The sequence below is a fragment of the Microtus pennsylvanicus genome, chromosome 7, assembly GCF_037038515.1.
Source record: "Microtus pennsylvanicus isolate mMicPen1 chromosome 7, mMicPen1.hap1, whole genome shotgun sequence".
Taxonomy (NCBI): Eukaryota; Metazoa; Chordata; class Mammalia; order Rodentia; family Cricetidae; genus Microtus; species Microtus pennsylvanicus.
Genome location: NC_134585.1, coordinates 64136685 through 64154775, shown reverse-complemented (window position 1 = coordinate 64154775; position 18091 = coordinate 64136685). Strand labels below are relative to the sequence as shown.

Below are 18091 nucleotides of genomic sequence, written 5' to 3'. Positions count from 1 at the left end.
TCTGGAATACACTGTTTTATGATCTTGCACTGTGAATTTGGTAATTCATTAATGTCAGGCTAGTAGTATATTACCTACATGCATAAATAAGTTATACTGCCAAAACAGAAATTGTACACTTGACATAATTACTCACAATAAAATGTTGCATCCTCACCTATGGAGTCAGGCAGCTGTTGTAACATATTGGAGGATAGTAAGAGGTCCTCAAGGGCTTCACATCCGGAAATATCCATGTCAACCGTTTCTATCCTGTTTTTTGACATATCCAGGTATACCAACATCTTTAACTTCCCTATAGACTTGAAGACAGCGCATAAACTCAGGATTAGTTGGGGGAACTTTCACAAGGCTCATGAAGCTGTAAAAACCACAATGTTGTGAAATTAATTTTAAAGCCATCATGACAATAGGAGGATATGGAATCACTGACCAAATGTACACTGACTAGAAAGGACACTGGTGCATCCATTTCAAAACACAGAATCCCTACATTACCTACACACCCCACACAATAAAAGCACACACGTACACAAATGGTCACAGATGTGTTATTCTCAGCAGCCAAGTGGCAGCAGCCCAAACCTGCCTCATTGACTGCATGGGTAAGCAAAAGTGGCCTGCCCACATAATGGATATTATTTAGCAGTAACAGCGAATGGAGTATTGAAATATGCTACAAAATAGATGAACTTTGAAAGGAGCATGTCACAAAAGACCACACATATGCAATGTCCAAACACAAAGTAGAAAAGATTGCCAAAAATGTAGTATTGCTTTTAAGGGTGATGGAAATGTTCTAAGCTTAGGTTGTGATGATGTTTATAGAGCATTGTGGGTCTGCTAAAAAAATCCACTGACTGGAAAATGCCTATAAATTATATCTCACTGCAGTGGTTAGAGATAAATTCTGAGTGAATGCAGCAGTCAGAGCATAACAGTTCTCAAATTTGCCAGCGGAGAACTGAACATTGCAGAGTATCCTTAAGGTTCTGATGTCTCAGAAAAATTTAAAATTCTAATTTGAACTTGATTCTGCTAATTAGAATGTGGGAGGCAAGGAGGTCTTTGTACTCACAGATAAGGACTAGGGGAACCTGGAATGTGAAACACACTGGTTGTTCCTTCAAAGAAAGGAAACATAACCTGTCATCCACCCAGAAGTCTTGGAGAAGATGTGATTAACAGTCTAGTGACCTTTCTGCTATCTGTGTGGCCAAGACTACCCTGGACCCTCCCCCAGAACCTTATCATAAGCTCGTTTTTTCCCCTAGTCAATCTACAGAACCCATCTTTATGGAAGGTATCACATACACTTTACAAAGAGTTTTGATATAGTCATGTCCGATCCTTATTTAGCTTACTTTGTTCCTCAAGGAGATTTATGTGTGCTTTATTGTATGTATGGAATTGATTACTACCAGGAAAGCTTTCACTAAATTGTGCTGTGCTTAAATATGTCTAAAATGAACTACTCAGTTTATTTGAACTGGAGTTTGAGCCAGCATCGGCTACTTAGTCATATTGAACTGAACGTGACTCTCGAAGATCATTACTATGTTGGCCATGGTGGTCACGGAGATCCCTTCATTAGAGGTTAACATTCTGCTCATTCACCAACCCTGAGACTATTATATGCTACTATCTGTGCTATGTATTACAGACAGCATCATGAGCCAGTCTGGAAAGAAATTTGTCTGGATAAAGACAAAGGCATTTTAAAATTTTGAAACCAATTATTGTTGCCAAGTACAGGCTTGTCTTCAACTCAAAACATTTCTGTTGCCTCCATCCTCGGTCTGTGATCACAACTGTTTGTTCAACACCATCATAGTCAAAACAAGGTTTTTATCTTTAGGGAGTTTACATTAGTGAAGGCAATACCCAAAGAAACAGTTAAAGACAGTCTTGATATGCACAAGAAAATTCATGTGGGAAACACCACAGAAGAAAAGGGGAAGGACAAAGACTATCAAGTAGTTGTCATTTGTCAAGAAAGAGGAAACCCAAAGGTATCAAGATGGTTCAGTAAGTAAAGTGCTTGCTGGAGAAGCATGATTACCCCAGTTCAATCCCTGGCACCCATGCAGAAAGCTTGGCATGGTGATATATGCTTACATTCTTAAAGCTAGGGAGGCAGAGACATGCCTGTGAGCCAGCCTAGTTGAATAAGTAAGCTTCAGGTATAGTAAGAGACGCTGTCTCAAAGCTTAAGATGGAGACTGATTAAGAAGGACACCTAGTATTCATCTTAAGACTCTACATGTGTGTACACATGTATGCACACACTCACAGGAATACACAAAAAAAGGAAAAGAGGGAACCTGCAAGAAAGAACAACTCTCATAGTTATGGAGAAGCTTGGAAAAACATGACACATTAATAGATTTAATAAGAGTGACTGAAGTTTGTGTTGCATTCAAGCCTGTGAGGAAGTCGTGAGGAAGTCCTTAGCAAAGCTTTCCAAAAATTCTGTGGCTGAGCCCCACAACCCTCAGGTGTCTGAGCAGGGGCTGAGGGACTGGGTCTTTGCATCCTGCATTTGTGGTTAATTGGAAGAAGGTTATCCAGAATGGGGCTTTGACCTTGAGTGAGGAGGCTTTCGTCAGAACAGGGAATCTGAAGAGGCCAGAGAGGCTGCACCCAGTGTTTCCAGAAGCTGGGGAATAAAGTTCTTTATTCCTAAAGGACACATAAGCACACACTTTCTGTGTGACCTTCCCAGGTTGCTGTGAGAATGGGGGCCGGAGATAAAACTGAATCTGCTTGGATTGGATTAAAGATCCTCCTATCCCTCACACCCCTCATTAACTCAGGGCCCCATCCTGCATCTTTAGATGCCTGTGAAGCTGTGTGGAAGCAGATGTTAGAGGAGCTGGCCCTCCAGAACAGAGGGAAAGAAAGCAGCAGGTGTCTTTCCCTAGCTCAGAAGAACATCACTTGATAAAATCTGCTACTTTCCTATTGATGTCCCACCCAAGGATGCATGATCCACGGTAGCTCTCTCTTTTCCAGAGGTAAAGGACCCTGTGTGGTTTTCTGTTGTATGCCCTTCTCTGTCCTTTAACCAAGAGAAGGCTTTCATCCTTGAAGCTGCTCTCCATGCTGCTATTTCCTGCATTGACCAGCATTTGCTGTGTAGTTTCCAAACATTTTGTGGAAGACAAACAACACTGGGGTATTTAACTTTGAGTCTTTTAAACCTTCTACCAGCACCCTATCCTGCAGCAAAGGTCTGCAGTCCTTGAGAAGGTCGACCTGGTCCAGCACCACTCTATGTGCGGATGGATCCATGGTGGGGGAATGAGTGACAGATGGGAAGAGTGGAAATCACAGATGAGGGAGATGCCAGACTATTCAGAAACAACAGAAGTTCATGCACCACTTGGTTAGAGCTATATTAACTTTAGGTTGGTAGTTGTAAGGTGGAGTTTTGTAGAGAATGAAATACTTGGTCGTTCTCTTTACCTCTCTGAGGTATGAAAAATGAGTAACAAACAAGAGTCTAGGCTTCTAAAAGTGTATTTTAATATGTTAGGATGCAAGAGCAAAGGAAAAAGTGGATTTGCTTTTTTCCCACATCTTTTCACGGCAAATACGGAGGGTGATTCATTTTGGAGGATGACTGACAGGTAGCACTTCTGACTGCACGGGAGATGAACAGCCAGTCCAGGTCACATAGAACTGGATAGCAGGCCGAGGTCACATAAGCTGGGAGGAGTGGAGTGTTACACATAGGGCACGGCAAAATGTCAAATTAAAGCATACTAAATAAAGTTATCCATGGACCACAGCTGAACTACTGGATTCGATGCAGAAGTTTCAAAAGAGGTTGGACAAGATTGCTGGTCTCACCATTTACTCATTTGCACATTTGGATTTTGCAAACGTCACCACTGCGGAAAGTGTCATGACTCCAATTCTCACCTGTGCCTTCTGCAGGTTCCAGAGACTGCACTGTCAGACACGCTGTGAGGTCACGCATTGCTGTACAGAAGCAGCTGCTTTGGCTTATAGGCCCAGGGGCTTACTGGCTCTGTGAACCTGAGCTGCACAGAACCTTCTTATAGGGTTTCTCTGAGGACCCAAAGAGTGAATATTTATAAAGCCAGCTAGGCAATGCCTGGCCCAGTATATGCAAAGTAAGTAGCTTTGTGGAAATGAATATATTCAAGTAGCTGGTAAAAACTTGCATCTAAGTAACATTCTGACTTTTCCATATCTGCTCAGGAGCTAAGAGGCATTTTATCTGCATTCTCCAGGACTGTACATACACTGGCCTCTTTCATTCACAGGGATAAATGCTAAGACAGTCTGTGGATGTCGGAAGCAGTGCTTTTGACCCAGACATGTACAGACTGTGGCTTTCTCTCTGCATTTGCTTCTAATAAAATTTACCAAGTAAACAGCAACAGCTGCCAATGAAACATCAGAAAAATGGACTATTAAAAAATTACACGAGCCAGGCATGGTGGTGCACACCTTTCATCTCAGGACTCGGGAGGCAGAGGCAGGTGAATCTCTGAGTTTGAGGTCAGCCTTGTCTACAGAGTTAGTTTCAGAACAAAAAGAAATAAATAAAATTAACAAATCACTTAAATTCCTACATTTTCATTTGTGGAATTACTCTTATGTGAGTCTTCCCAACAGTGTAATTGAGGGAGTTGATTGTATGATCTTTGTGATTCTCTGATCACATTAGCAAACAGTTTTGTAAGTACAAGATGTACCGACTTCTGTTTATGTCTGTGATGCTGTAGATGCAGCCCTTTCAAATTTAAAAATGTTCTTTCCTCAGTCTTTGCCCAGAGATCTCCTTTTGCATGGCCTTGTGTTTGTTCACAGAGAACAAATGTCATGTGCTTGCTCCCTTGAAGTAATTTAAAGAAAATTCAAAAGAAGAGTAAAATTTGCTTTGAGGAAATATTGAAACCTCTGGTTTGAATGAAAAATGATTCCCTCCACTTGCCTGGACTCTTAGTCCAGTGAAAACACCAACATGTGTGTTGAGGTGGCCAGGAAAGGCAGGCAATGGGAACGAAACCTGCTCCAGGAAGGGTCATGGAGCCACCCCACCACAGGAGGAAAACCTGAGTCTGGTCAGTTTGTATTGGATGCTACGCGATCCTTGTGATTTCCAAAGGTATAAATGGGTTCTACCAGAGAAGAAGCAGAGAAAGCCATTTGCTTTGTAGAAGAGCTCTAACAGCAAGAGGAAAAACAGCTGTACTGTTACCTGTGAGAATAAGGTTGCTTTTGTAAAGCAAAATGTGTTTTAAAAATTCAACCAAGAACTTATCAGCTTTTAAAACCCAGTGAGAAGAATAAGGGACATCAAGGGAAATCTCAGCTTTTCTGTTTTTGCAGTTCATGATAAACATAGAATATTTAAAACAATTTCATGAGAAGCACTTGGTGACTGAAGCCCCAAAAAGTGTTAATTTGCTTTCCAAGCACTGAGAATGGAGATGTGGGATTAATAATTAAAAACATAACCAACCTGTAGCAGTCAGAACACACTCATGGCAAAGCTTACGTACCCCAGGCAGTACTTGCAATGCATTGTTATCCATCCATAGCTCCCTTAAATTCTGTATCTGATCCAGAACTTCAGGCTGGGTGAGAGGCAGAGAGAAAGAGAGAAGAGACAAATCAAATCAGGTTTCCCTGATCACATTAGATGTCACTTCTTGAATTTTGAGCTTTTGTTTAGGAGTTTATTATTAGTCTAAAAATTTGCAAGTTTATCAGACCTCCAAAAAATCCAGTATAGGGATAGGGGACCTAGAATTACCTGGAAATTATCAGAAAAATTTCAAATTTCAAAAATTAAGACCTATTATTCAGGGATATTAACTTATTTCTTTAATATAGTCCAGTTATCTTTTATATTGTTAACTGTTCTTTAATTACTTGGGAAATTTATTCTTCACATAAGGCAAGCTCTTTTCTTTTAAAGATTTTTAACTTTTATTTATTTTCACGTGTATGAGTGCTCTATCTGCATGTATTTCTGTGCACCATATGTATGCAGTACCTGTGGAGTTTAGAAAGCCTGGTATGGGAAATGGAGTTGCAGACAGTTTTGAGACTCAGTGTGGATGATGGCAATTAATTTTGGGTCCTCTGAAAGAGCAGTCTTAACTGTTGAGCCATCTCTCCAGCCCAAGTGACATCAGCATTTGAGAGCCAAGGCACTACTCTTTTGTAACACTGTACCTTTACTGTAGCTCTTTGCACACAAACGGTTCTTATTTTGTGTGTCTGTGCACCGCACACATATGCCCATGGGCACACAACATTGAAGAACTGTGACATGATAGTCAGAGCCCTTTTCTTTCTATCCCTTCATTTTTGTCACCTAAGAACTACTGTTTATGAACTGACTTATGAGTCACTTCTCTGTGTAGGTCAGGCTGGTTAAACTTCCTCATCCCCAAGCCCTGTTTGCCTGAGAAACCTAGGTGATGCTGGGTAAATAGATCTACAAAGTAGGTATGCAAATTAGGACTTTACTGATAGTTATAAAAAATTATTTTAAAACATTTCTTGGTACACATATGATTTTAGGACTTAGTAAAGGCTAAAGCAAATGTACACAATAGCAGAATGCTTATTTTAAAGTAAAGAATTGAGCTTCCAGATATGTGATAATTTAGAATGTACAGCGTCATCAATGTTTTTCAGAATTGATTGGTGTTTTGATTTTATAATAATGCTAAGAATGTTGCTTTACACACGCCTCTTAGAAAATGGAAGCCATTTTTTTTTAAATGTTGAAAATTTTATTCCAATCTCCAGCCAGAATTTACTAGATGCAGTTTTGCAAATGACTTGGTTTCTTCTGAATGCTCAGACCGCTGGTCCTTAAATTGTTTTTCACTCTTTACCCTTTCAGTTTTGGGGGAAACATCTAAAAATCTGCAACACATAAAGGAAAACTAACTTCAGATTAAGAAACTTTCTTCCACTCTTACTTAAATCTTTTATTTAACAACACACTTGCTTTATTACAAGCCCTTTGGCTCTCACAAGTGGCAAATGTTTTATTCATGAATTTCATAGCCCTCATTTGAAACCCCGATACACAAAATTGGATGAATGAAATTGCTCAGCACTTGATGAAAAGCCTACTTATGATTCTCTCAGTCGTGATGTACAACATGCCTTGAGATTGTCTAACCTCTTCAGTTAATTTCTTCGGAGACGGAAAGGTCACCTCCATAGGGTCTGAGCCTTTTTCAAGGTTACATTAATTTTATTCTTCTCTGCTTTGTTTCAGAATCAATCCCACTAAAATGCCCATAAAAATTTAGAGCCTTGTTTTAATACATCCATTTGCACTAATATATAGGAAGAAAATGATATTATGTTTCAGTAATTGTTGAGAGAACAAATAGGTATTCTAGTGACAATAATGAAAGGTGATGCTGAGAAAATGTAATTGATTCATAATTAATTGAAATACTTTAAGCCATAAGCTCTTATGAATATTTTAATGTTTATGAGTTTAATATATCCCATTTAAATACTCAGATGAGTCTATTGATGGAATAGGAAAAAGATAACATGATGTGGGGAAGGTGCACCAATATGTGAAATGACAAAAAAGATCTGAAGATGCAAGAATGCTGGCCAGTTCTCAAGAAATAACAGTAGGGGACTGAGTGGAGTCTTCTGTGCCTAGACCAAGCTCAGAAGCAGTGAACAAAATTGAGAATTTAAGTCTAGAGAGAGCTTGGTGTTCAGTGTGAATCCATTCACTCTACAGACAACCCCTCCACACAAGAAGACGCCGTAGCACCTGGGAATGAAATCACACAGGGGGTGGGGCTGGCTTGTGACTGTTTCATTGAATGTCCTCGTCTGTAGATGCCAGGAGATCATGCGTGAGTGACAGAAGTTTGCTTCCTCTGGATGACCAACTGCAAAGATATCTTCAACAAGGTGTACGTATGCATCATGTCTGGAGATAGCACCAGGGACACAAGGCTAAGATGGCCTTGTGGTCTGGAGTGGAGAAGAATGGTTGCCACAGACACTCATCTTTTTTTAAAAAATTTTCCATGGTGTCTTTTATTTATTTATTTTATTGAGCTATATATTTTTCTCTGCTCCCCTCCCTTCTTTGCCCTTCCCCTTCTACCCTCTCCCATGACCCCCATTTACTGAATTTACTTAGGATTTCTTGTCTTTTTCAACTTCCTGTGTAGATTAGATCTATGTAAGTCTCTCTTAGGGTCCTCTTTGTTGTCTAGGTTTTCTGATATTGTGAATTATAGGCTGGTTTTTCTTAGATTTATATCTAAAAGTCATTTATGAGTGAGTCCATATTATATTTGTCTTTCTGGATCTGGGTTACCTCACACAATATGATGTTTTCTAGATCCATCTATTTGCCTGCAAATTTCAAGATGCCATTATTTCCCCCACAGTGTAGTACTCCATTCTGTAAATATACCACATCTTCTTTATCAATTCTTTGGTCGAGGGACATTTAGATTGTTTTCAGGATCTGGCTATAACAAACAATGCTGCTATGAACACAATTGAGCACATGTTTTTTTGTGGTATGATTGAGCATCCTTTGTGTATACACCCAAAAATGGTCTTACTGGAGCTTAAGGTAGGTTGTTACCCAATTTTCTGAGAAATTGCCATACTGATCACCAAAGCAGCTGTACCAGTTTGCACTTCCACCAGCAAAGGGAGTGTTCCATTTACCTCTCATTCTTTCCATCATAAGCTGTCATCAGTGCTTTCGGTCTTGGCCATTCTTACAGTAAGATGGAATCTCAGAGTTGTTTTGATTTGCATTTCTCTGATGGCTAAGGATGTTGAGCATTTCCTCAAGCACCTTTCAGCTATTTTAGATTAATTTGTTGCAAGTTCTCTGTTTAGGTCATTTTTTTATTGCTTATTTGTTCTTTTAATGACCAATTTCTTGAGTTCTTTGTATATTTTGGAGATCAGTCCTCTGATGTGGGGCTGATAAAGATCTTTTCCCCTTCCGTAGGGTGCCATTTTGTCTTGTTGACAGTGTCCTTTGCTTTACAGAAGCTTCTCAGTTTCAGGAGGTCCCAATTTTTAATTGTTGCTTCCAGACACTCATCTTTAAATATAGCAGAGATGTTATAAGAAAGCAGGACTGGTTTCATCTGATTCCACAGGTGGGCCAGAAATAATTATCAGAGTCACAGGGACAGAATGAAGTCTGCATCAGTGGATAGGGACTGTTCCCAGTTAGATGTGTCCAAAGGAAATAATCTAATCTGCTTTCAGATACAGTGACCCCTCTACCAAATAAACATGTAGCTGCCTAGGACAGCATAAATAATAAAGTAATCAACAACAAAAGCTAACACTTGTTGGGCACTCATTATAGTAAGACACTTTTAAAAGTTTTTGTTTGTGTTTTTGAGATAGGGCTTCAAAAACACCAGGCTGGCCTCGAACTCACTGGATACTGGCATGTGCCATTATGCTCAATTTATGTGATGCTTGGAGGCTACGGTCCTTATGCATGTTTGGAAAACTCCATCAGCTCAGCATCAACACCAGCATCAACACCATCAAGGTGTTTTTCCACGGATTGTTTTCACTAATGCATTTTAAGCAATCTTTGAGGGAGGTGTCATTGCTGATGGGCAGCAGGAATAACATTGAGGATATGAGCTTTGGGGTGGGCAGAACCCAGCTGTCTCTTTCTTGGCTCATATTCTTCATCAGTACTGGTGATGAGAGCAGCTGTACCGTCATGGGGAGAGTTCTGAGAGTTTTTGTTTGCATCAATCTAATTCTATTGTTCCAGAAAAATATCCAGGGGTTGGTAATCTATGAAGTAAAGAGGTTTACCAAGTTCCCAATTCTGGTGGCTGCAGGCTTCCATTTCTTCAAGGTCTCTCTGGCTGTATCACAACATAGAGGAAGACAGAAAGAGAACCAACCGCAGGATGAAGGGAGGGAAAGAACAAGCTGGATTCCGCTACAGCGGCTTGTTCTCCTGGGAACCAGCTTATTTCCATCTGAGAACTACATTAATTTCTGTCAAGGGCAAGGCCTTCAGTGACTTAATTTTCTCCAGTTAGGCTCTGTCTCTGAAAGGTTCAGTCACCTCTCAGCACTGTCACACCCAGACTAAGCTCCTGAAAGATGAACCTTTGGGGAAAATGGCTTATCCATGTCCAAACCACTTGGTGCTCAGTTTTGGTGAGTTAGTGTTAATCTCCATTTCATAGGGACAGGAGCCTAAAGGAACAAATGAATGTGCCCCAAGTTATATAACTAACATGAGGAACGTTAGCTTGACCTGAAAGTTATGTGAACCATGGTGACTATATTTCAGGAGCAGAGAATCATTGTGGGGAAAATTGACAGGTGGTTCATATGCACAAGGTGTTCCTTAGGCAGACTCGTAGTAGGAAGAGGTCAGATGCCGGAGTTTTGTGTTGAATTCTTTGACAAATTCACTCAGCATTCATTAGGTCCTATTACACCCCAGAATGGAAAAATAACAACACAGAGTAGTCCCCTTGGGGGTTAAGTTCAGGTAGTTCATGTTTTTTAGCTTGGTCAAGGAAAGCAATTCTGGTTTCAGACTTTATAGCACCGCCATCCACTTAGACCTCAGATTTGTTGACCTAGCAAGACTCTAAATTTAAGAGTCAAAATCGTGTAAGAAATGTACTCTCCTCTCATATTGTGAACTGGTTTTATTGCAGTTGGAGCTATGCCAATGTCCTCACTCCTGTTTGTAAAGTCTTCCATGACCCAAAGATTACAAATCTTACATTATATAGAAAATGTCATATCTGACTTGTGCTTACTTTACGTCCTCTCCCTGAATCCTGTAGGCACGAAAAGCCCCATTTCCTACAGTTTTTATGCCTACTACCGTCATCTGGTCATCCTGAGCTATTTGTTGGTCCCTGACTGGGCACAGACTTTCTTCCTGCTGTTGATATTCTGACATGGAGGAAGCCTGGGTCTGAACTCCCTTGTCACTTCTGTTTCCCACTCCACCAAAGCAGCTTATCTGTGGGAATGCTCTTGAAAGCACATCTGCATTGAACAGAGAAGCAACCCATGCTCAAAACTGATAGTTTCTTCAAATCCTTTTTAGTCACTCTCTTAAGATAACACACAGATGGTCATCGCAATGATCGTTATCACTCCTACAGTCTCAGCTGTGAAGACACCATTTGTTAACCAGCCCTCCTTACAAGCCCGTTTCACTTAGCCCAGCATCCCAGAAGACCCATACAGTGGTTACCAGTGCATCTTATCACCAACTGTTGTTATTCTCTGTTGGCCTCTCTTCTTCCTTCCCAGGCATAGATGCATTATGAACAGTTAGGTTCTCAGCATATCTATTTAGCAAACTCTTGGCACAGTTTTCTGAGCTTAGCATGGGTTCAACAGGACTTTCTGCCCCCTCTTCACTGTACCAAGATTTGTCGGCAAAAGCCACAATTTGGCTATTGACTTCCCTTTATACTCGTGACAAATGCCTCAAGTGGGGACCGATGCTCGCTATTCAACGAATGCCCTCCAGGAAATCGTCTCTCACTCTGAAGATGAAGATTTTTTTACCCTTGTCCAAAGTGTCATCTCTTTATTCTGCTCCCTGAAGTGGTGACAGCCCAAGCTGACTGATTCTAAGCATCTGAAACTTGAGATTAGTGTCCCATGTGCATTAGCAGATGCATTTCGAAGACAATTAGCCAAGACATCTCTCATGCTGCACAGATTTCCTTTTTATCTTTATCTGGTGCCAGGCATAGTAGTTCACCCCTCGAATCCTACTCCTTTTGCTATTAAAAATAGGACAAAACGAAAACAAACAACAGCAGAACATAAAAACCCTAACCAAACAGTAATACCAAAAAACCCAAACATTGCCCCTCCCCAACAAAATTACATTTTTGTGGCATAAATTGGCCTAAACAAGATTGAGCTGGGTGTGTATCTGGTTTGAATTTAGTGCAATGTATTTATGTGCTTTTAGCAACTTTTCTTATTCTCATTCACTGCATCTAGCCTTCCCAACTTTGTATTCCTTTATCACCTGTCTTTTGGTCTGTTGATCTCTTCTCAACATTTCCTTGTCTCTAGAGACTCCAGTCTTGAGTTCAGCTCCTAGCCAGGCCTCCACCAGGCACCGTCCAGTAATGCAAATTCCTGTTTCATTCATTGCTGCCTCTGCTGCTCCTTCTACCCATTCTCTCACCTGTTGTTCTTCACAGCAACATGACAGAAGTGTTGTGCCTGCTCCTACCTCAGCCTCCTGTCCACTCTTAAACCTGACCTGACACAGCGTGGAAAGAGACTTGTGGAAGTCTCTATCCCCTCCATACTGGAGCTGGTCCCAGCAGTCATCTGTGTAAGTCAGACTTGGTGCCTACCTGGCAACATCATATAAAAAGAGCACAAGGAATGAAAATTTCAATGTATAAACACAACTTACCGTCACAGCGGTTTGATTAAAGGAAACTTCAGGGTTCTTCTTTCAAGACAGAAAATTTGTACTTGTCAGGGCAATGTTGGTTCTAGAACCTTTAGGTAATGTGTAGGTGCTCATTAATGAAAGATATATTTGGAGCAAGCTATATGGCTTCTGTGGTAGACTAGTTTTCTTCATCTCAATGTTTGAAATACTCAGAATATTTAGATATACTTTATAAGCATTTTTATTGCTACACATTCCTAAAAGCTAACCTCCAAAAATATACAAACTTTTATTTCTTCTGCACCAAAGAACTAGTTTTTCCAATTTAGATAGTTCAATAAAGGAAAAATAATCAGTTATTTTCTTATTGGTGTATCAATATACATTCCTCACCCTACCTTATCTGTGAGTTCCACACTGTCAGTCACAGCTCTGGAGCAAGGCACGCCTCTCTGAATCTTTGCACTTAACCATGTATCTGTTGCAAAACTACTGGCAGTGACCCCTGAAGGTCACGGAGATGCACTGAGAAAACAAGATACCTATGAACCATGAGACACTGCTGCTCAGTGAGCACTTTGCAGCTCAGAACGGGAATTCTTTTAAAGCAAGCAGTCAGGCACATAAGTGCTCGTTCTATGAATCTATATACATGTTGCCCAATTACTGGAACAGAAAATCTCTGAGGAAATGTGTCACCAATCTACTGATCAGCAAGCATCTCATTGAATAAAAGCAGGAGTAACACATGTGCCTGCATTAACTTTTCTGCCTCTGGGTGCACAGGGTGGACAGACTAATGGAGATAGATATATAATTCAGAGTCAGAGATTGTGGCAAATGTTATAATCATAAGTGCAAAGTAAAACACTAAATGAGCTGACTGAATACTATTACTCTATCTGCTGAAGCACTCCGTCATGGCTATTGAAGGCAAAGGATGCCCTCCCCTGCACGTTTTTAACATGCCTTTGTTTCCACACACTGTCGTGGCTATTGAAGGCAAAGGATGCCCTCCCCTGCATGTTTTTAACATGCCTTTGTTTCCACACTCTGTCATAGTTATTGAAAGCAAAGGATGCCCTCCCCTGCACGTTTTTAACATGCCTTTGTTTCCACATCACTTTCACAGCCTCAGTCTTACTTTCCTCTGTATGAATGCTCTCATGTGTTGCCATATTTCTTCTTGTAACATATACTTTGGTTTATTTTCCTCTTTCATGTGGAGTTGTGAATAGACACTTGGACAGGTTACTTCTGTATCAGTCTTATATTCTGCTTGTGCCACTGTGGTGGATAAATGCCAAGTCATCTTTATGGCTCCTGTGTTGGTCATCAGTCCCATCAAAGACACTTACTTTTTCTTTTATTGCATGAAGATGAAATTAGAGCTTATGCAGTGGGAGGGTCACTAGTATTATTCCTCTGCCCTACATCTGGCTCTTGTTGAGCTCTTTGTCAACCCTCAGTGTGGGCTCCTCGACCCTTTCCCTTGATTCTGCCAATCTCCTGACCAGCATGCTCTCTCTTCTCTACTCACTGTAAATACAATTCATTTTTCAAGAGCTGCAAAGTCCCATTCTTGGAAGAATGTGCTGTATTTGCTTTACTCATAATTCATCCCTTGAACACACCAATTCCAAGTAGCCCAGCATCTACTGTGGTCAGAGATTAGCCTATATAGTCAAGAAGTGAGATGACCAGGTGGTCATAGGCCCTTTTCTTAAGATGCTTATAATGGCCTGTCGCTCCAGAAAACAAACATTACCTAAGGGCAAGGGCGTACTTCATACTCTGTAAGTCCCTCAGGATGGAGACAGTGTCTGGTTCAAACAAACAAAAGGACAACACCTCGCCTGGGTTTTCTGTGTTCTGCTGACCTCAGCGGGGCAGATGAGAAGACTGCCACTTGCCACGGCTGACAATCACAGACATTATTAAGCTGAGATCTTCGAGCCTGAAAGTGAATAGAGAGTTCCAATCCAGGGTAACCTTATGACAACCATATATTTATGTCTTGTTAGCTTCAAATATTTTCTTAAATTGTAATTCTGTCTTACTACCGTCATATAAAAATGGGCACCTGGAATGGGGAAGAGTAACAGCTACCCACGAAGCCAGAGGCGATCTCAGCTTGACAGCAGATGGGGCCATTACCACAAGGATGAAATGATTTATTCAGAGTTAAGGAACTGGAAGGACCAAGTTAACAGTATGGATGTTGAGGAGAGTTTGGGGGAAGTCACGATCCCTCCCTCACTTCTGCCACAAATGCTGTGTTCCAGTTGTGTGGCAAATAGACTGGAAAAGGGGGGTATTCCCTGACAACCCTTCCTGTGTTTGTCAGAGTCTGACATGTGACACAGTGGTAAATAGGAGGAGGTCCCGACTCTGTGGAACTTAGCCTGTAAAGTTTTGTTAAACCATGTTAGTTATCAGTTATGTTATTTGTGCATTTGTTACTTTGTACACTTTTCTATAAATTCTGCATAATTTTTATACCTTTATTTGTACACTTGGGCCAACCCTGTTAGTGAGCCCCAGGTAATACATAGCTCAGAGCCTTTTCTCGAGTCCTAAATCTATTTCAGTTCTCGGCTAGCCCTCCCCTCCCCATGTGCTTCAAAGGTGCTCAAACAGCTTCCAGGACTGTTTATCTCCAGTTCACTCTCCTCTCCCGCTATATTCCTCTACCTTTAATCCAGACCACAGCCAAAGCCACACACTAACGTTCCCCACCTCCTCATGTTCTGAAGGCCACCTCTTCCCCTTTTCACTTTGGCTCTAGAAGCACAATATTTCTTAAACTTTGACTTTCACATATTACTGTTTTCTCTCATATGTTCCTACTGAAATTGTAGCTCTGTTCACAATTTGAGACACCTATAGTAAGTTAGTAGTAAACAGTTATTGATAAGTTTCATATCGGAGTACTTTTTCTTTTATTGCCTTTTATGAAAATCAATTTTAATGGTTTCTACATAAGGGGCAGCAAGATCAGCGTGGATGCAGAGGTTGGGGTGAAAGCAAAGTGTTGGTCTGGCCTTTCCCTGAGGATGGACAAACACGGACCCTACTGGACAGCTCCATGGAGCCACCTGGCAGAGAGGCCAGCATGTGGTTTAGGTTGCTGGATGCTAGCCTCAGTTCTTGGTGAGATCTGAGGTGACCACTGATTGGGCATTGCCAGCTGAGCACCTGCTTGTCCCGTGCTTTCTTTCCCTTTATTTCCGGGTCTGCTCATAGTTGTCAGTGAACCAGGCACAAGTCTTCTTCACAGCTCTCTTGAAAGGGGTGAAACAGAAATCAGGCAAGTAGTCCCGAAGCTTGCTATTGCTGGCTGTCTTCTTAGACTGTCCATCTGACCTTGTTGAATCAAAAGTGACTTCCTCACAGAAGTCCATTGCCTCCACTACAGCCTCGGCTGCCACGTTGATGGACGCTTCATCTTCCTCGCCCACTGAGAGGATGATGGGCTCCATTTCACTGTGCTCCCACAGGACACAGATGAAGAGCCGGGCTAGGTCCACAGAGTAGATGAACTGCCTCCATGGTTTCCCTGTACCCCACACAGTCAAGGCTGACCCATTCATTACTCTTGGCCAGGTACACCGTATGGATGAACCCAGGCAGCAAACAGCCATCTTCGATGTTGACGTCATGAGGCCCAATGACATTGGTAGGGATGACGACAGTGAAGGTACAGCCATGCTGCCTCAAGTGGCCCTGTTCTGCACGTCAATCATCCTCTTGGCACACAAATACCCAAAATTGCTGCTGTGAGGTGGACCATTGTGGATCATTGTCTTATCGATTGGATAGGTGGTCTTAGCAGGGAAGATACAGGCGGACAGGCGGGAGAGCACCTGCAAGTGCCCACCTCAAAGGCTGAATGCAGGACATTGTCTTTGATGGGCACATTCTTCCTCCAGAAATCCAAGTTGTATTTGATATTCCAGAAAAGGCCGCCTACTGTTGCAGCAAGGTGGATCACACAGGTAGGCTGTACCTTCTGGAACAGAGCTTGGGTTTGTGCTCTGCATCTTTGGAAGAGACAAACACCCATTCCTCCCCAGGTAAGCCGGCCCATCTGCAACCACTTTCTGGATGGCTTTGCCCACGAGTCCGGAGCCCCCGTCACCAGGATCCCCATGGATCCCGGGGGCTCACCCATTGTGGCTGCACCTGCTCTGGGTTCTAGAGCTGCTTCCTGAGGTCCAGGTGGAAGGGGCAAGACTCTCCTGGGGAATTCTGGGAAATGGAGTCTTGATCATGCACCTGGAGTACTTTTTCATGTGCACATGGGAACATTAGGGTCTTGGCCTTTGACGGAGGCTGCCATCCATGGTTGAGTGTTAGGTTGAATGCTTCATGGTATTAAGGGCATTGTTGCCTTGATTGCAATTCTCTCACCACCTTTCTCTTTTTATTCTGCAGAAGGGTGGGTCTCTAGCTCCACCATCACACAGCTTTCCCGGTTGTCTCATGTTCTCACTGCTGCGCCTTCCCTAGGGCTTCTTCTTTTCTCTTCTACTTTCTCTGAATTTTTCATGACTTTCCCAGTAGAAGCCAGCTTTCATCTCTCCCATCTTATTTTTTTGTCTTGCTTTCAGTTAGCTGCCCTACTCATTTGCATGCCTCTTAATAGGCTTGGATTTCTAAAAAGCCAAACTGTGTTTAATTAATCTTTGGATCTCTAGTTATTACATAACATCTGCATAAACAAACATAGGTCAAATGTGTGCTGCATGGATAAACAGCAAGCTGACTCGAGGCACCAGAGGGATTTGTCTACCATTGCTCCCTAAATCCCGCCCAAAGGACAAAACCAAAACTAAAGGGAAAGAAATGCACTGGGAAAATGCTGCTGCCAGTGAGCAGGAAATGCAAGAGGCTAGAAACGTGGAAGAGAATTTGTAGACGTAATAAAGCCAATTTGTCTTAAAAATTTCAGTGCCAGGAGGTGGTGTGCACGCCTTTTATCTCAGCACTTGGGAGGCAAATGCAGGTGGATCTCTATAGTGATATTTTATTTATGTTTTTAATAAATAAAGCTTGCCTGAATATCAGAAGGCAAAGCTAAACCACCAGAGGCAAAGCAGTGGTGGTACACACCTTTAATCCCAGGATTTGGGAGACAGAGGCAGATGAATCTCTGTGAGTTCAAGGCCACCCTGGGCTATACAAGATCAGTACCTAAACAAATCCAGGTGGTGATGGCTGACACCTTTAATCTGAGCACTAGAGGAGAGAGAGGTTTAGTCTGCTTAGTCTGTGGTCGCCCAGCCTTGGTAGAGGTAAGACTTCTCTAGTGGCTTGGCTGCTTTGCTTTTCTGGTTTTCAAGTTGAATCCCAATTTCTGTCTCTGGGTTTTTTTTTTCTTCATGCTACAGATCTCTGTGAATTCAAGGCCAGCCTGGTCTACAGAGTGGGTTTCAAAATAGTAGCTAAGACTACACAGAGAAACCCTGTCTCAAAAAACCAAAAAAAAAAAAAAAAATCATGTCTTTAATCCCAGCACTTGGGAGGCAGAGGCAGGTAGATCTCTGTGAGTTCAAGGCCAGCTTGGTCTACAAGAGCTAGTTCCAGGACAGGCTCCAAAGCTACAGAGAAACCCTGTCCTGAAAAACAAAACAAAACAAA

General features: G+C 41.8%; 1 protein-coding gene and 1 pseudogene across 14 annotated transcripts in view; both read right to left on the bottom strand.

Annotated features, from left to right (window-relative positions):
• Lrrc7 (leucine rich repeat containing 7) overlaps positions 1 to 18091 on the bottom strand; it is a 426547-nt gene that overhangs the window by 106869 nt on the left and 301587 nt on the right. For all 14 annotated transcript variants that reach the window (XM_075980998.1, XM_075980991.1, XM_075980994.1 and 11 more), the window contains 2 exons: positions 5541 to 5615; positions 158 to 302 (listed from right to left, as the gene is read on the bottom strand). In XM_075980998.1, coding sequence (XP_075837113.1) covers positions 158 to 302; positions 5541 to 5615 — 220 coding nt within the window. The remainder of the gene's footprint in view (positions 1 to 157; positions 303 to 5540; positions 5616 to 18091) is intronic.
• LOC142853787 (GDP-L-fucose synthase pseudogene) lies at positions 15666 to 16622 on the bottom strand (annotated as a pseudogene).